Source organism: Dysidea avara, chromosome 2 (assembly GCF_963678975.1).
Source record: "Dysidea avara chromosome 2, odDysAvar1.4, whole genome shotgun sequence".
In the NCBI taxonomy this organism is placed as follows: domain Eukaryota; kingdom Metazoa; phylum Porifera; class Demospongiae; order Dictyoceratida; family Dysideidae; genus Dysidea; species Dysidea avara.
Genome location: NC_089273.1, coordinates 52,811,583 through 52,832,570, shown reverse-complemented (window position 1 = coordinate 52,832,570; position 20,988 = coordinate 52,811,583). Strand labels below are relative to the sequence as shown.

The 20,988-nt window shown below is 36.0% G+C and overlaps 1 protein-coding gene across 1 annotated transcript; it reads left to right on the top strand.

Moving 5' to 3' along the window:
- Positions 1-2,763: 2,763 nt before the first annotated feature.
- Positions 2,764-4,366, top strand: LOC136248230 (uncharacterized). The gene is made up of 4 exons (XM_066040040.1): positions 2,764-2,769; positions 2,924-3,206; positions 3,253-4,213; positions 4,291-4,366. The coding sequence occupies exons 1-4, from the start codon at positions 2,764-2,766 to the stop codon at positions 4,364-4,366; spliced, it is 1,326 nt and encodes a 441-aa protein (XP_065896112.1).
- The last annotated feature ends 16,622 nt before the right edge of the window (positions 4,367-20,988 follow it).

Below are 20,988 nucleotides of genomic sequence, written 5' to 3'. Positions count from 1 at the left end.
GACACAGTTACACACCACCACAGACACAGTTACACACCACCACAGACACAGTTACACACCACCACAGACACAGTTACACACCACCACAAACACACAATACACTCTACATATAACATAGTCACAGAGGACGATAAGAAGATAACCTTGGGTAATAGACGATGTTGATTATTCATTAACACTCCTACACAAACTATTAGCTCCATCACATCACCACAACTTCCGCCAATTGTTCTACTCCTTTATGATAACGGTGTATCTAATATCTATGATGATAATCGTAATGGAAGGTTAGTGATCTTCATTACGTAATGAATCTATATTAATGATTATCCTTTAGGGTAAAGAACCTGTATTGAGTGGCTACGGCGATCATTTTAGTCAACGATAAACAGACCTGAGCGACACTTAACACAACGTGATCTCTTCTTAATGGCGTCAACTTCCCGGATCTCACTGGAATCCATTCCAAGCGGAAAAGGCAGTAAGTCTTGCCTCACAGAACCTCGCACGGAACTACCGTACGCAAGGAAATTTTGACGTAGGAAAACTTTGACATTAAATCTTGCGTCAACTATCAACGCATTTCGGCACTCATTTTTTGTGACCACACCCTTTCTTTGGAACTCAATTCCTTTTGAAATTTTATCTCAAAGGACTGCTGGCAGTTTTAAGACTAGGTTAAAACATTATCTTTTTTTGTAATTAGGTTTATTGATTTTGTAAATATTAAGTAGTTCATGTTCCTTTTGTATTTGTTTGTGTGTAATTGTACATGTGAATGTATGTTCTGTGTTGGGGATCACCTTGTACAGGTAGTATTGCCTTTTGTGTTACCCATCTTTGGAAAAATTGATAATAATAATAATAATAATAATTTGACGAATTCAGACTTCAGCAGATTTGACGAATAAAATGTTGACGAAAATCAAAAAATTGTAGGCAAAACCTGTACTTTTAAGGGCGCTTATAAATATTTGACGAATTAAACCGATTCGTCAAAGTTTTTTGACGTCAAAATTTCCTTGGGGTTTTACTCTTTTCACCACCTTTCATAACCCTTACGTAATATTAAGCTCAAAAGCATCCAGACTTCCCACTGTAGTTGTTGCTCTCTCTCTTCGACTTTAGGGCACGCATCTAGTAGTTGCCGCGAGTAGTAGACTTTAGGGGAAGCGTCTAGTAGTGTTAGCGTTAGAATTCAGCTTTGGTTTCTTCTTCACCTTCAGGGTTAGGCCACTCCAATTGGTAAGGTAAATGAGGGTAATTCCGGACACTCTTTGATAAAATCGATCTAACATTGGACTCACAACGAGTTAAGACAAACTCTAGGAATCGTTGTAAAGCCTATCTTATGGTGCATCTGCAGTACAAGTTTCGTTTCGATACGATGAACTGCTGAGGAGTTATGAACCAAAATTTAACAGCGTGTAAAAATGCAACGTGCGGCTAATTCCGGACACTTCGAAAAACAAGCAAGTAGAGCCTTCCACAGGTTACCAATTCTCTTTTACAAGTATGCAGACTAAAGTACCACTCATTTGCAGCTTATAAATCAAGTAGAAAGTTCATATCATTTGGGAGAAAGCAGCAGTGCGTATTTTTAAAAGTTTATGTAATTCGCGATTATTTTCTTTGTATTTCAACCGAACAGCTGCTGATAAATCGACTGCCACTCCGCCTGTGCTGCATGGATTCTTACGGTTTTTGGTGTGCAATTAGCTGAGGGTATGGTCTTTCTATAAATCTTTGAAAATCGAAAATATGAGCTTGGGCTGACAACATTTTCAAAGTTTTTGAACAAAATTACCCGTGATTGCGCTACAAATTCGCGTCAAACTTCGCAATGGAATAACGGATTCGCTTCAATTTTGGTTTGTAGATAGGCCATAGGATACTGCATTAGCATACCAAATTATAGGCCGAGGGATTCTACCATTGTTGAGAACGATCTAAGTGTCCGGAATTAGCAGCTGTCCGGAATTACCCGCACTTACCTTAGTTATGTTTCTGGTCCTTTGAAAATGAGTCCTAGGTGCGGGCGGGCGGAATTCAGCAACAAAGCAACAATGAAGTGACTACTCAATTAGAGTACTTTTGTGATTTACTGACTGTTCTATTAGAGTATATCGATCTGTACTATGCACTATGTCCATTTCTTGCAGGTTTTCACTGATAAAATACAAATTATGGTTAGAATTAGCATACTTGTTGCAGCCCAATATTTGTTTCTGAAATCCAGGTTTTTCAAAAAGCTGATGCGGGAATTTTACCCATGTATCTCGTGTATTTCTGAAATTTAACATTCTCCAAAAAAGGATGCGGGCGGTTGACCAGAAACATAATTACCAATTGGAGTGGCCTTAGGTTCTTCTTACTATATACAGCTTATTTCGTTAGTCACATTTATAAGATACAAAAGAAGGGAGCTAGCAGCGGTAGCGTAATCGGTAGCACACTGGGCCATCACACTGGGATCCTGGGTTCGATCCCTCTTAAATACTGCCTTTTTGGTTCACCGTTATTTTTCTAAGTTCTGTAGGGTTATGAAATAGGGTGAAAAGAGTGATACCCAATTTCCTTGCGTACGGTATAAACCTTTTATTTCTTTTTAGGGGCGCTTATTCAATAAACACCACTATGACTAAGTGCCATTACATTTTAAATGGTACCTACAAGCAAGAGTACATAATATTTATATATGGGCCTACACATAAATATTATGTACTCTTGCTACAAGCAGATACCACATGCCCTTTAGTCTAAATGTCGGTAATTTCCTGGCTTTTGGGCTAATAGTCTGTAGACCTCCATACTTATGCTTTGTAATTGTTTGTAAATAATCAATCCACAATTTTTTTTTTTTTTAACATTTGCCCCTTAGAATATTTTGGCTATGCAAATCACACATATATTTACTGAATAGCAACTACAACAATTAAATATTACAGGAGATGAGAGACCTGAGGAACGAGACATAAACAGTCATGTTGTCCCATATTGTGCCGCAAACTGGAGGGAGTTGGGACTTGCCCTAAAAGTGACATCGTCACAACTTGACATCATCAATACGGATCATCCTAACAGTTGTGAGGAGAGGTGTAAAGTGATGTTAAGGAGATGGTTACAACAAAATCCCTCAGCAACATGGGGTAAACTCGTTGATGCTATCCATTCCTCTACTCTATCATCATCCATCACTACTGGAGGTACTAAACTATTACAGTTGTCATAATTGTAGTTTGTATTGTACAGGTACAGTGGTCTCCCAGTTATCTCGTCATGTGAAGGGAGTCTACAAGCAGACAAGGCTAGATGTTGGGAAGGACACTTGGCCTCCTGAACAACCTAAAGATTTCACTCCAGTAGTGTTAGTACATTATGAAGAACAACGTACCATGAAAGATGTCAACATCATCACTAAAGCAGTCCACACTGGTCACATCAGTGATGTCATCTCTGCTGCTAGTAGTCAACCAGTAACCAAACGTCGTTGGTTAGACAGTCATCAACCATTGCGAGAGGCTCTTCAAACTAGCAAGGTGACAAGAAATGTTGCTGATATACTGAAGCCTTTTGATCAGAGTGATGATCCACAAACAATCCTAATAGAAGGTGCTCCAGGTATTGGGAAATCAATACTGATGAAACACATTTCTTACTGTTGGGCTGAGGGAGATGTGATGAAGAAGATTCAACTGGTGTTGTTGATCTGTCTCAGGGATCCTGGTGTTCAAAAGATGAGATCACTTCAACAGCTTTTGCAGTCCTTCCTGACACATATCACTCACTCTGAAGGAGATATTGCCACTTGTATTCAATGTCTACAACAAGATAACGGAAAGTCCCTTGCAGTCCTTCTTGACGGCTATGATGAATTCCCTGAAGGCCTAAGAGAGAACAGTTTAATAGCTGACATCATAAATCGTAAAGTGTTACCTGAGTGTGGGTTGATAGTGTCATCTCGTCCTCATGCTTCACAACACCTCCATAACAAGGCCAATCTCCGAGTTGACATTCTGGGTTTTACTGAAACAGAACGACAACACTTCATTCAACAATCACTAAAGACACACCCTCACAAAATACCACAACTCACCAACTATCTCCATCATCACACCACCATCAATAGCCTTTGCTTCACGCCATTTCATCTTCTTGTTATACTGTTCCTCTTTAAGAAGGGATATCCCCTACCGAACAATTCTACTGAACTGTACAAGCTATTCATTAGCCTTACCATCTGCCGACACCTTGCCAAATATGGTAACACTGTCACGCAACCTATCACAGATCTCAACAACCTTCCATATCCCTGTGGCAAGATAATACAACAATTATCAAAGCTTTCCCTACAAGCATTAAATAACAATCAACTAATAATCACTTTGGAGCAAATCAAGTCTGTCTGTCCACAGCTGGAAGCCATACCAGGAGCCATCAATGGCTTTGGTCTCTTACAAGTCGTAGAGCACATAGACATCTTCTATGCAACGAAAACGTTCAATTTTATCCACTTTTCAATACAAGAATACCTCGCGGCTCACTATGTCGCCAACCTCCCATCCGACGAAGAGCGCTCCATCCTCGAAGAGTATTTCTGGAGCGATATCCATTACAACATGTTTAACCATTACGTTACACTTACCAAAGGACAACGTCCATCGTTTAAGCTGTTCCTTCGTAGTGGAAACGAGGCGATCACCATCGACGATAAATTCCTCGAATATAAGGTACAGCGTCTTCGCTTCTACAGAATCTTTTACGAGGCTGGCGATATTTCAACTTATAAAACTATCGAGGGAAAGTTTACTGATAAAATAATCACCTTAAGGAACACTACTCTATCACCTAATAACTTAGAAGATCTAACAACATTACTAACCTGCTCGTCCTGTAGAAACTGGAAGATGATTAATTTGGACAGCTGCCATATTCAAGATTACGGACTCCGATTACTACACCGTAGTCTACACCATTCCAACATCACAATAGATAACCTCGGGTTGGACAACAATGACATTTCCTCATCCTCAGACAGCTCCCTCAGTGATATCGTTATCACCTGTAAGGTGAAAGGGTTGGGTATTAGCCAGAACAAAGCTGTTGGGGAAACACCACACTTCTTCACCACCATACTAACACATCCTTCATGTGTGATAGAGGAACTGTACATGTACGATAACTACTACTCCACCACAAGACCAGTCATGGAGTTGTTCTCTTCACTGAGGGAGAACAAGACAGTGAAGAGGCTGATGATTAATGGTAACATTTCTGATGATGAGTGTGGTGTGATCTGTGATGTGCTGCGTGTGAACCATACCCTGAGGGTGCTGCATATGTATGATAACCCAATTACTGGACAAGCCTCACAACTGATCCTGGATGCCCTCAAGAACAATGATACATTAGAAGAGCTATCACTACCCTCCTACCCTGAGGACATCGAGAAGGAGATTAGATCACTAGAACAAGTTGTTAATGAGAAGAGAAGAAGACGAGGATGTGACGTAAAGCTGATAGTTATGTTTTTGTGGTTGTAGAACATTTCTTGTATTATTACTAAATTGTATTTACCCGCCATTATTGTTATTATTTGATTAAATTAGTTGATTAGATGTTTTGTGGTTAACGAGACATGTTCACTACACCCTCAGGGTACTTCCCTCATTATTAATGATTAGCTGGTTGGTAATGCACCTATCAATGTTATCCCCCACCTCCCCCCTCCCGGGCGTAGTGGGGGAAATGGTGGGGATTTGACTTTTTGAAAAATCAAATTCTCCACCCACTGGGGAACAACTAGTGGTCAAATCTCCATGTAGTATCGCTGGAATAAACTTTAGGAAACAGATCAATTCTTATAGCTCACAAGCTAAAGCAAACACCTAAAATTTCGAACGGTCAAATGCCCCACTAGTGGGGCAAAATTTCTGATCAAATCGGTGAAAATCCCCTACTAATCCCTTAGTAAGCCCGGGAGGGGGGTAGTGGGGCTTAACATTGATAGGTGCATAATGAAGCTATTAACTTGGCATTGAGCTAGCTGTATTTTAGTGATCAAGATGATGAACTGTGATCAAGTTGATAATCAACAAGATCAACGAGATCAAAATGACAATCAACCATTGATCTAAGCTAGTTTGATTAGTTTTAGTGTTACTACTAACTAGTTGATTATTATTTAAACTAAGTAGTTATCATCGTAACACTCAACAAGTGTAATACTCTGAAGACAACACTATCAGATACCATTCAGCTGGTTATTACCGAGTTGTTAATTTTTTGCGAAAAGCTAATTAATAGCCTCCAACATAATTATGTTGCTTCTGAATTATGAAACATAAACGATTTCTCCGTAATTCTTTGGATACTACAGCAATGTTATCAAAGGCAAAACTCCTAGCAAAAATATGGATATATAGGAATTTTAGTCCGTGATAATATATTTGAGAATTCGCGAAGTTTGGACTAAAACTGAATCATTGGACTACTCATCCCAAATCATTGTTCATTAATTACACGAGTACTAGTTCTATTTGACCTATGGCGACTCTCAAACATATTAAGTTCTATCCTTAAAAGAAAACGTTTAGAAATAATTTTCAAAAAAATTAAGCTAGCTACAACTTTAAACTTCTTCACCCTCCTTTTACGCAATAAGATATTTTTATTTGTGTCAGACACAATTCCAAGCAAGTAATTGTTTCATTACCAACTGACTATCACAACCTTCCCTTCACCATAAAAGTGTAATACTAAACAATTAGCTACTCACCTTAATGTATTCAAACAAACAACAATTATACTATCACTACTAATACTAGTCTAACTAATAGACCTAATAGTAATAATGAACAATAACTCCAACAAGTGTTAGTGTAGTAAAACTCCACAAACTTGTACAATAGCTACTACCTTACTATACACTTTAGAAAGTTTCTAGAACAAATTTTCAACTTTTTATTCTCTTAAACACTTGCTGCGTCGCTAGACTAAACCATAGATAATATAGTCCTTACCAAGGACTATATTATCTATGACTAAACTAAACACTCAACTTTTACTAACGTAGTAACGAAAATGAAATCCAGCTGGTTTGTGTTGCTAAGCCCGCTCAAATAAAACTAGTATGACCGGTTAGACTAGTTTAAGTAAATTACGTCACTAACATATACGGCTATGCGCATACGCGTGCGCTAGTCCAATAATGAAGTGTTTCGTTACGAAATTTAAAACACTCTAATAGAACGTTCACCAATCTGTCGGTAATAAGATAGTCTAACGTTAGCATGCAATTGGAGTGGAACGGGAGATTGCTTGGTAAATCTAGACCTAGACCTGTAGTAGAAAACTAGGAGATCACGTGATACTGAGAAAGATTGTCTTCTTGGTCCGGAAAATGAACCCAAGGAGAATACTGCTCATCAGCGAAAAATATTAGCCATGGTCTATACAGATGTGCATGCTGTAGACGTCTAAACTGCAATATGTGGTAAAAGACAATTAAGAGGAGCCCCTTCAAATATTTTTAAACTATAGCTGCTATATGTGCTCACTATAAAGCTAGTAGAAGCTGTACAGGTGTAACTACATTTTAAGTATAATAATTGACCATCAGAAGAATAAACAGTAAAGGGAAGGACAGTAAGGGAAAGGGATAATCTCTTCTAAGTGACAATGTGAGATGGTCAAACTAACACGCAAGAATTTACACTATAAACTGTAGCTATATAGTCCATGCAGTCATAGAATATGTTATGCTCATAAGTAACGTATTTCTTGTTGGGCTGCTAGTACAACTTACCAGCAGTGGTTCTCCACCGTATGAAATTGAAGCTACTAAAATCGAAATATACTCTAATAGAACAGTCAACTAGCCACTAATGATTTATACAGCGTATAAGCACTAAGCAGGCAATGAACTTGTTTGACATATTGAGTGTTTATGAATGTAAGTTGTATCAATAAGTTTCCATTATTTAGCCCCCTCACTCTAAATTTTGTTGCCATGTTAAAATGTTATCTTTGCAGTATCAAAAGTTAACTCATGGTATATGTATAAATATTTGTGCTGTGTAAGACCATTTGACAAAAGCTTGTAGCTATGAATTATAGTGAATACTTTCAATTTTAGCTATAAATGCAGGCTAATTTTTTGATCTGTTTCGTAACAATATAATAATTATTATTATTATTGTGAAATTAATGTTAACAAGCTATACCGTGTGGGGCGGCAACACCCCTAGACTCCTGCTACCAGATATTCTATACCTGACCAATTATAAGTTATCCTTCTACTAGTGTTATTACATTTGAGGGGATGTATATTAACATATAGTGCTCTTCACCAATGTGAACAACTAACCTACAACATCTTTTGAACTACACAACTCAAAGAAGATACTCAATAATAACCACAATGTGAATAAGTTAGACCAGATCATTTCCCTACAATATTCAAGTGCTATGATTATATAGTTTATCACAAGTCCACTGGTGAAAATTGATAATCTTTCATTCATGTAGTTGTCACTCTGCTATAGCTGTGACTACATTTTATCACTTTTATTATTAGATATAAACATTTTACAGTTTCTGGGAGTTGAGACTTCAACTTTAATCTTAACAATACTGTTACCTATACCATAGCCACTTTAGAGTAGCTAGTATCACATGACACCACCATACATCATGAAGTGACTACAATACTGTTACCTGTACCCTTCATATGATAGTTACTTTATAGTAGCTAGTATCACACGACACTACCATACATCATGAAGTGACTACAATACTGTTACCTGTACCCTTCATATGATAGCCACTTTATAGTAGCTAGTATCACATGACACTACCATACATCATGAAGTGACTACAATACTGTTACCTGTTATCCTTCATATGATAGTCACTTTATAGTAGCTAGTATCACATGACACTACCATACATCATGAAGTGACTACAATACTGTTACCTGTACCCTTCATATCATAGTCACTTTATAGTAGCTAGTATCACATGACACTACCATACATCATGAAGTGACTACAATACTGTTACCTGTACCCTTCATATGATAGTCACTTTATAGTAGCTAGTATCACATGACACTACCATACATCATGAAGTGACTACAATACTGTTACCTGTACCCTTCATATGATAGCCACTTTATAGTAGCTAGTATCACATGACACTACCATACATCATGAAGTGACTACAATACTGTTACCTGTACCCTTCATATGATAGTCACTTTATAGTAGCTAGTATCACATGACACTACCATGCATCATGAAGTGACTACAATACTGTTACCTGTACCCTTCATATGTTAGCCACTTTATAGTAGCTATTATCCCATGCCGCTACCATACATCATACAATTTTCCTGTAGTATGAAATCAGTAATCTAATGGCCTAAATTCAATTGGAATGAAGTTTCCAACAATGCAAATATTTGTTCTAGCTACGATCACTTAACTCCCTTCTAGGTCTCAGTCAAATACCTTCCCAAAATTTCATATATTTTTCTTTTCGGTGTTCTCATTATGCTTACATTATGCTCCTAGGTTAGCAACATTTCTTACAATTATTTTGGAACACTTTAACCAGTGAATGCTCTATTAGAGTATTTCACTATAAAGTGACTGTTCTATTATAATACCACGGTAGTGGTTCATAATAGAGATTATCTATGTTTTTCCAAATTCCTAATAGAGCACTCCAGTAAACACCACCTTAGACATCTATTCCAACCACAAAAGAAACCGTAGAAGTTAATTTGGAAGAATTTTAGGTTCACTAGTAAAGATGAAGTCAAAAGGATCTGATAAAAGTACTTTTTTAAAAGAACTGCATATGAAATCTGCCATCATCTTCCGTATTATTTTTTCCACAAGGCTAAAGCAAAATGTGAGTACCTTTTGGGGATAAAGACAGCATAACTTTTCTTCCTATGTCTTTCTTCACATCCATGACCTATTAAATGCATATTGCAATGCCAACATCCACTTTCAAGCAAATTTGCTACTTGTAGGTTCACTTTGCCATTGATCTTCTCTGCAAGAGAAATATGCGTTAATAAGTAGCTATCCAATCTATTCAAATTTACGTGTTAATTAATTTAGGTTTGTGCCGAATATGCAGGCGTAATTTCAAACATAATAGGCTAGCAAATGCGTCAAACATTATGCCAGCATAATAGGACAATTTTCAAGAATTTTAATTAAACTGTGCAATGCACACTAAAATTGCTGTCAACGTGAACAAATTGTGCATTATTACTGCATTTCATATCAAAAACCTTGCAGTATTATATTTCTTGACTGATTATTCACACTTTATGGAAATAAGATCAAGATACTCTAATAGAGCAGTCACTACTCTAATACAGCAGTCAGTCAGGAAATGCAGATATAGCTACTCTAATAGAACAGTCAGCTCTCAGACATAATCTAGAACATAACTTTGAGCATAATAGGCTGGATTTTTGAGCACTGCTCAATAGCATAATAGGTAATTTTCAAAGCATAATTGACATTACGCATATTTCAACCACAATTTATTAAGTTTATTCAATGTTGTTGTGTACCACTGGGTATTGGCTTATTGTGAACACCTAGCTGAAGCCATACTACTGCTAACCACAGCATGCTATACGTTGCCTATAGTTGGATATATCTAAGCTGTATAGTACAATGTGCATTCAATAGACACTATACATTGGTGTTTGTTAACACTGATAGTATTCGATAACTATTAAACATCTAATGTACATGATGACTGACTTGATATACATGTGTAGCAATATAAAGCACCACCAACACCTCTTACTATCACATTATAGCTATCCATAATTGATTATAACAAACTAGTGTAAAAATAATTGTTAAAAATAAAACATGAGAATAGAAATCACTGAAAAAATTAAAGAAACAAGAGTCAAACAAGCCAGCATGTTAAACACACAGAGATCTCTATTTGGACTCAATGGATATGCCAATGAAAAAACAGTTGGTTTCTTAAATCAGGGGCAGATAAGCACTGAGAATGTTTATTTGCATGAGTCCTCTGTGAGGGGTTCCAAAACCCCCCTATAAAATTTAGACTTCTGCAAGTAGGACTCTTGTAAGGTTTCTGTCAGTAATGGAATGCGCTTCCATTAATTGGCATTAATCTGTCTATTGACACTATCAAGAACAGAGTCAAGTCCCACTTCTGGAATCATTTTATTCATAACTATGACCCCCTCAATCCTCATACACTCTGTCCCTGTAGTCGGTGTGTTACCGATCATTTCTCGATTAACTACACACTGCTTTAGACAATTTATCATGTGATCTTGTTTATCATCTTATAATTACTACTTTTGGCTGTATGCACAAGCCTACAGACCTTTAGTACACCATATGTATTGTCAATCTTGTATCTATGTGTGTACCTGAGCTCATGCTTGTGTGTGTGTACTATAAAGCATTAATAAATAAAACACCATTTAGTGTGGCAGGACAAAATGTTGTAATGGCACAGCACAACAATTTATACAGCTTATATTAATCTCTCAGAGAAGGATTTACAGAGGTAACATGAGCCCTCTTCAAAACTTGTTAAAAAGATCGATATACTCTAATAAAGCAGTCAGGTATATACTCTAATAGAGCAGTCAGGTATAGCTATACTCTAATAGAGCAGTCAGGTATACTCTAATAGAACATGCATGTAAATATCCATATGTTAAGGAACTTCATTAGTGAAGCTTTTCAGATATTCTAACATTAAATGCAAAACTGAGCATAACCTTATACTGCTGTAGCTTTGGTGTGCAGTGTTTAAAGATATAGAACCCCAGTAATTTATCACTTGTGTTATGCAAAATGATTCATGCTATGCATATTTGTATAGTTATAATGTTTTGATTGTAAGTCATGTCATTTGTATCAGTGGATTCATGGTTCCTATACCAGTGAGATAACCATCACTTACAGATTACTATATGTGTTTCTATGTGTTATGCTGTCTGTTTCCACTAGGTAGCTTTATCTAGTACTAGCTTCATCCCAGGGGCACTTATAATATGCTTTATAATTAATGTACTTTTGCATAAAATATAGTAATTTGCTGAGTTTTGATGCATTAAAATATTGAAAGCCTCTTAGTGGTTGGGGGCTGTGCCCTCAGACCCCTATTTCTGCTAACCCAATACTGCTGTTGGAACCCCCCTTAAAAAAACCCTGGCTATATATGCCCCTGGTGCTGGCTTGTTTGACTCTTGTTTCTTTTCTTTTTTCAGTGATCTATATATTCCCATGTTTTAATTTTTTTTTTTAAATTACACCAGTGTACAATACATTTGATTGCTCTATTGCAGTTTGCAGTTTCCACTGATGACTCTATTAGGGAGTATTGGTCTATTTTAATGTGATTAAGTTCCCTAGTTTGAAATATCCACCTAGCATGCTAGCATTGTGCTGGCATAGCACTCTAGCCTATTATGCTTGTTATTATGCTGGACATAGGCCTAAGGGTCCCTTCATCACTGTCTCTACAACTCTTCTACTTTTAAATCTATTACATACAAATTAATGCATCACTCATGTTACATGTTGGAATATGCCCATCTTGTTTGTCATCCACACACTACTAAACACATTAACACTGGAGTTTATACAATGTATAAGGTTACCTGTTGGACATCCACACCAGGTGTAATCACTTGTTGGAATGACTATATGCAAGAGTTAAATTGTCCTACCATAAAGCAGCTCCACAAATATTAATAATTCTCTATTAATGTCATTACATGATATAACCTACTTAACATAAACTTGTTACTTTTCATCAGCTATCTGAAACTATGAGATCTCATCTTCTGCCATTTACATCTACTATTAACTTGTGTTTCCTCCTTTGTAAACAGCTGGAATTTTATCATTACAAAAACTGGTGACAACGAAATGTGTAGTATTATTCAGGAGGAATTTAGTGAAGAATTTGGCTCCCTTTGTCCCAATTGTCTACTAACTTAGAAGTTGCAGCAATAGAAGATGTAGCAACATTATTAACCTGCTTATCCTGTAAAAACTGGAAGGGAGACACATTATATTCAAGATTACAGACTCTGATTACTACACCGTTATGTCCAAAAGTGTAACATAACAATAGAAGTCTTGTTGAATTCCAACGATCTTTCTTCATCCTCAGACAGTTTCCTCAGTGATATCATCATCACTTGTAAGGTGAAAGAGTTGGCTATTAGCAACAGTAAATTAACATGTTGGGGAAACACCCCAATTTTTTACTAAAATACTTTAAGTGTGATGAAAAGCTAAATATATTTTATAACAGCTACTCTTCCACTAGATGGGCTGTGCAACTGTATACTTCACTGCAGGACAACAGCAAATTGACTCATCTTTGGGTTGGTGATAACAATATCTCTGATGATGTCTGTAGTGTGATTTGTGAAGAATTATCTATCAATGCTACTCTAACAGTCCTGTATATTTGGGGCAACCCACTTACTGAGGAATGCTTAAGATTGATTATGAAAGCTCTTCAGTATAATGATACATTACATTTACTAGATGTTTCAGCATACACTAAGGACATTAGGAAATTACTTCAGCAATCTGGAAATGAGAAGCGAGCAAGCCGAAGATGTGATATAGGACTTAAAATTTTACTCTGGCAATAATTTATTGCTAAGTATAGAAATTCAATTATAGTCTACACTATACACACAACACATTGTAACACTTAGGTATTATCTATGTACTACAGTTATAGTCCAACATTATACAAACAAGCATACAGGTGTCCTGTACTTATCAATCCATCTAATAACTCTATAAACATGTATTATAAAATAAGCTTAGTGTAATTAAATTGAAACAGTTTATCAGTAAGGGTAATTGCCAAGTACCTTAGCATGAGGCAAATAATCTTACAGTTGTGGGAAGTGTCAAGTGTATGAGATGTAAGCTAGGTTTTGTGAAGTGGATGATGAAATGTAGCAAAGATATGGATTGCTATAATACACCATGCATGAGTCATAAAGCCATGCATATGGATACAATGTGCGAGCAATAGTGTTGTTTTAGTTAACTAAATAGTTATAGTTGGGGCTTTTAGTTTTAGTTATCTAAAACTGAAGTTTTTATGATATTTTGAAAGTATATAAAACTATGAAAGTGCCCCCAATTTTTACATTGAAACTTATACTACATAAAACTAAAAGTATTACTTAATGTTTACGAAAAATTGAAACTATTACTAAAAGTAATAATTATAACCACCTACAATTATAAAACTTGTTCCTTGTTTAAGACTAAAAGTACTTTACTATGCTATAGTAGCACTTGAACACATAATAGCTAATTTTTCACTATTCATTACAAACATCTTCTCAACTTCACAGTGATTAGATCAGTAGTCATTATCCTGAATTACAAGAAATTATGTGAAATATTTTACTGGGTGGATAAGTGCTTTAGTGGTGACACATATAAGTGTGGATATCTATATATTTCTAAAATCAGGTCATGCATATTGATTGATTGATTTATAATTTAACCTCACAACAATCGGCTAAAGCCATTCTCCCTTGTTGGAGTGCAAGATAAAATAAAAAGAATACACCAATACATGTATACATGTATACATGTACTGGTGTATATAGTAACAAAAATACAATATACACATGAAACATTTAATTAAGTTAAAATTACATGCCATCTGCCAAGTAATTTAAAGTGTTTTGCTATAAAGATATTTAATAATGATCACAAGGGTTTAATGTGAAAAGCTTACTACTGCAATGTTCAGTATCCAAGATGAAGGAAGTTTGACATGTGATTACAAAGTATGTATTTTATACCTAATTTTATTCCAAGGAAAGATGTGGATATATATGAACAACATTGTGGGAGTAGTCAGGTGTATAGTCTCTGCCAGCCACTGCTCAATACAGACTCTACAAAAAAGGATTCACAATGAACTACATAATAGAGCTATAACACAAATTATTCAAACTTCAGGAATGTCAAAGATGAGTCATGAGTCAGATATCTCAATGTTGGTTGTTCTGATCATAATGGCTGGTCTATATTGTTTGTGTTGTGCTTCTGTGTGGTTATTATTGTTGTGCAATACTTTGTATACCCTTGTATGGAAGAATAGCTATGCCAAATATTTGAGCTAAAATTAAAATCAATCACATTCTTCCAGTATCCCCTGATAGCATTACATTGTAAAATTCATAATGAGAATAATATTGGTGTGGTACAATAATTCAAATGTTGTGGCATTACAAGACTGCGTTCTTCCATCTCCAGAAGGTCAGGCTATAGGCTACTCAAGTGTGGGATTATGCACGTAATGGCAAGGGCGGATTTAGGAGGGGTGCTTGGGGGGATGAAGCACCCCCCCTCCCCCCCTCCAAAATTTTGCAATGAGCAAGCTAGGAAGCTTCTAGAAGTTGTAGTACAGGTGCAGTTGCATTTTATACGCATGTTTGGGCAATGAAAAAAGCAAGGGGAATAGCTAATCTTATCCAAGAATTACTAAGAGTGGTTCAAATTATATTTCTGGAATAAGTCTTACCTTAGAAGCTGCTAAATCCGAAATACTCTAATAGAACAGTCAACTACTCTAATAGAACATTCATCATTAAAACTATAATTTTCAAGAAGTTACCAGAATGCAAGCTGAAATTAAACCTATTCTTCTAGACCTTGCACTGCTACCCTCACCCTCCATATCCTCCATATCCAAACATCCTGTGATATACCCATCACTTTAGGTAAAAGATTTATACCTTTAATGTACTATAAATTGTATAAACATCATTAATTGAAAATCTATTCTGAAAATAACCTTTTCTGTCAAATAGTTTAAGTTTTTTAGGCTCCTCTACAAACTTGATTCTTGGGTTGAAATGCTTCTCTTGCAAGTACAACAATAGTATAATAATAATAGTGAATTTCTTACCATTACATGATAAAAGATCACAAGGCTGCAACATCTGAGAGCTGTTCGTTTTTGTTTTCCTTACTTGATCAAATCTTATGCTACATTTGTCTAAATCTAGCAGCTTCTGGAGTTTGTACTATCAAATCCCTTGAAGCTCAACTTTAAGCTTAAATGATACTGCAACATTTATGTTGTCATGATCATTGTGTGCTAAAAAGAGGTTAGTTGTGACCAAAAACTAGTTATATTTGTAGACTAGTTGTAAAACAAATTATGGTGATGGATGGATCCATCATTTTAACAGTTAGATTAAAATAGCACCACAGAACAGTGGCTATATATGAAGTAGATCCAATCCTGTGTGCTAAATATTCTCCTTGGCCTTACGTACCTATACACTCTTTGACAAGCCACTATTATACATTTTCTTAAATTCAATAACAAGAAACAGTGTATAATTCTGTTTTTTAATTAAAATTACTTCCAACTGAACGTTTTCATCTTGTACCCACCTTGGTTAAAAATAGTTTCTAGATTCAATCTTGTGATAGCCATTTTCCAAAATTTCCAAGGGATCTGAGAGTATATATGCCACCAGATCTAGAGCACCCCTAGCTGGAGAATTCTATACAGCTGAGTGCACATGCAGTACACTGGTGAGTCAGTCTACTTGCCCTCTCCACTCACACTTACCCTCTCCACTGTTTGGACAGTTAATGTAGTTTGAGCCATGAGACTATAAATTATGCTATACTTCCAAACACAAAATTTGATCATGTGCAGCTGATACCATATGTTTCCACTACTAGTTCTTTAAGATGTTAGTCTAAGGTTGAATTTTAGCTACATGGTTATGTGCTTTAGTTACATTGACAAGCTGTAGGGGAATAATGGTATCGCATAAACAAAGTGACATCATTTTTCACTCAAAAATTCTACCAAATTCAATCTCAATAGACCAAATTTGCAAACTTTTCCTGTGGGGGCATGCCCCCAGACCCCCCTAGATAGAGCATGCTCTGCATGCTGAGTGTGCTTCTCACACTAGTTGTATCAAGTTTCTTGCCACATATATAAATGTCCATGTTAGCACCCCCCCCCCCCCCCTTCTGAAATCCTAGATCTGCCCCTGAATGGGTATAATATAATACTCCACTTGTACTCCTTTCCTAACTGCTCTAGTTATGAAAAAGAATATTGGTACTACAAAACTGTTGTTGCACAGCTACCACTTTCATGCTCCTGGGGCCCAATCATAAGATTTAAACTGAGAATTACATTATACATAAAACTCAATGTAGTACATACATACATGTAGTTATTGTGTGTCTTAAAATTGATCTAAATACACCAACTTTATGACCCGGGTTGGGTGGGTGGGTGGGAAGTGACATTGATTTGAGGGTTTCATGCAGGCCAAATAGAAGATGCTTGTATCTGTTGTTTCTGGAGATCTAGATTTTCACACAGACTGACCATTCAGATAAAGCAAACAAGACACAAACTACAACCCACCACATAACAGGTTATATCTTGCCACAGGGACCACATATTTACATTCTGTAACTAGCATTATAAAGCCAACTAAATTTTGAATAAGTGGTAAAAAGTACATGGCCATAACTTAATCACACAACAAGTTATACATTATTACAATTTTAAAAAGTAGGCAAATTTTATGTGCCCACATGCCTAGCTATTTTCACAGGCTTGCAATCGGTCACAATTATTATTGTAACATGCATCGTTATAGTTGCTGTATATTATAGTATATGTTTGTGGTAATCTATATAACGTATGTATGTTGTGGTTTGTTTGGAACAAAGTTATTGTGCATGAGGCGTTATTGCACATCCTGGGCACAACTTGGGTAACAATGTCAATTCCCCACCCACCTGGGGTAGGTGGTGTCATACATTTATACAACTTACAATTGCAAAGTGGAGATTTTAAGTTATTTTTCCTACTGATATAGACTAATATTGCAATATATTGCAATATTGCATATCTGTCTATGAGAAATTTTATCGGTATGAAATTAAAATTTTGCTCCCTTGTGTAAGTATCAATTCTGTAGGTGGAGTGGAGGTACTTCACAAAATCAATCTTGAGTTCAATCTTATCATGCCTCAATCATGCATCCCAGGTGATTCTTTTTCTTGTACCAACTTATTGGTTAGTTGACCAAGTTTTGTTTGATTGAAATTTAAATAGTAAGCTTTATGACAGCATGCTAAGTGTCTCACCATCACTAGTATTGGTAAATTTAAAAAATACACTAGTAATTTGGTTAAAAGAATGAGCTGGGCCTGCGATAATAGGGAATGTGGGCACATGATTTTTGCCTTTTTCACACGTTAATCACCCATAACTTTTTGTATCATTATGCTATGGCATTGCAATTTTCAGCTCTTAGTAGGCAATTAATTGGCAGCATGATGCAAGTTACAGAATGCAAGAATACCATTCCAGTACTGAGATATGACCGGTAGAGTGATGGGGTGTACTTTGTGCCCACATGCCCGGTCACATATAACACTGAACTAATAGAAACAGCTTTAGTTATGTACTGCCTATCGGTACATATGTATAACTACATATAGCTACACACACGTGTGTCAGTGGAGTGTATCAGTTGTAGTGTTCTGTGATACTGTGAATTTTATGTATCATGTATCGCCATCAATAAACTGTTTGAAACGATACCGTATCACAATACTATAACAACTTTACACAGGCTGTAGGACAAGGAGTTCTACAGACCCTCAGTACTTGCACTGTTAAGTCTTAATACTATAATGAAGTGGTCATGGTTGTAGATATGACTGGTACTAGCTAGCTAATAGTTGTAACAATATATTCCAATTTACCTGTACTATAATTCTTAATTAAAAAGCCAACACCAATTCTGCATTCATTGTGTATACAGTAGGGCTGAAACAGATATCCGAATTATCCAGATAGTGATTTAATGCCATCAGGATAATTTCTAATAATTTGAAGCAATTTTATGTTAATGTTTCCTTGATCCAGTTAAACATTATTACAAACTTTCATTTAAGTGTTATGTTTTATTCTAAAGTACTAGTAAAACAAACATGTTCACAACAAAATATACAATGCTATTATAGCAAGTGATGATGTCACTATCCGTAGGATATCTGGAAACATTTTGTTCAGGATATCCGGATAGAAAAAACTACTATCCGTTTCAGCCCTAGTATACAGATATCTGTATTTAGAGAATGTAAATAAATGACAGATGTATAGATTTGACAATTAGCTAGTGTGTTATGATGATTCATTTTTAGTATGGAAAAAACAACACATCCTTATGTTGTTAAAAAGTACATCTCTATCTAGATGCCTATGGTAATGTGGCCTCTATACACTACCCAGACAATTAGCTATATACCACAAACAGTTCAATGCATGCTCCCACAAAGGCTTGTCCAGATTACTCTGCATTTTCATGAGTTGTCAAGATGGCTGTTATATACAGCAGATTGTTTACTGCTTAGAGATGCAGTTCTTTATTCTTAAAGTATAACAACTACTGTTTTCAGAAGACCTGGGTAAGAATATTTTAGCCATAACAGCAGCACTTAAACATGCATTGTTGTATGGCTTCTCACAACACTGCACATAATAGCATAGGTAATAGAGAGGCTTTCTGTTTGAGTATCTGAGAGATCACTGTTACAGTAATAGAGCAATCACTCACTGTTCTACTAGCAAACCTTGATATGTGACCGGGCCTGCGAAAATAGGGCATGTGGGCACATAAAAATTGCCTCCTTTTGCAAAGTTCAACATATCATAACTTTGTATTCCATGACTCTGTAACCATGAACTTTTCAGCACTTATTAAACATTTAGTTGGCTTTACAACACAAGTTACAGAATGAAACTATTCTATCCCAATACTGAGATATGACATGTTATGTGATGGGGTGTAGTTGTGCCCACATGCCCTATTTTCGCAAACCCGGTCACATATATCGATATTTCTAAGTACAGTATCGTGATACTTATATTTTCTGTATCAAGATATTGCCACATTGATATGTATTACAGATCCCTAATCAGTTGTTTTAAACATTCGCATAGTGAGCCAGTTATGCTTAATGCATCATGTATTAATTTTATTCATATCAGATATACAATACATTTACAAGTAATTAATATTCACCAGCTATAAACAAAATAGTTATTGCATATTACTGTTGTAGCTAGCTGCTTCTTAGGTGGCTAGCACCTGGCTGCTGACCTTTATCAAGAAGTTGCTGTCAATGTTGAATACAGTAGCTATACCTGTGGACAATAGCAAATATACATGGGTGATTACAATTAGTGGCCTGTATAGGCTTTGAACATATTCCTACATATAATATTTATGAATTGACGTACTTTTAGGTCAGACATCATAATTGTGATCATAATAACTAATTACTATAAGGTAGTTATTTATTACTATTTTTACTACTTCACTTTTACCCATGCATACTATACATGTGGTGATTCCTCAACCAGAGATATATCTACTATACAGGAAGTAGGGATGACATGATAGTCGTGACATACCGACATGTCGTGACATAGAGTTCCATGATATGTTTCTTTGTCATGACATGAATATTTCTTAATGATGCACACCTTTGTCATTCATTGTAATGTAGTAGATGGTAGAAGAAAAATACAAATAAGTTGTTGTTAATGCCATAGTTGTACAGATACCACCAATATTTAAGTTGATATTTTGTAAACATAAATCATTTCATAAGTAAAATGCGTTGAAAAACTAAGAATTAGTTATGTCGTGACACAAATCTCCGTGAAATATGACATAATGTCGTAGCATCCCTAATAGAAAGTCTCTAATCATTTAAAAGGCAATCCTGGATCAGGTAGCGCAAGTCGTCATAATTTTATCGAACACATTTCAATAATTACTAATAATTCCTTACCACAATAACACACAGACTTCTGGTTTGGACTATTCAACAGAGCAGC

Bases quoted from the DNA above. Each gene is read 5' to 3' on its own strand.
- LOC136248230 (XM_066040040.1), top strand. The intron at 3,207-3,252 runs GTACTAAACTAT...TGTATTGTACAG, and splicing joins ATCATCCATCACTACTGGAG to GTACAGTGGTCTCCCAGTTA. The intron at 4,214-4,290 runs GTACAAGCTATT...AACCTATCACAG, and splicing joins CCGAACAATTCTACTGAACT to ATCTCAACAACCTTCCATAT.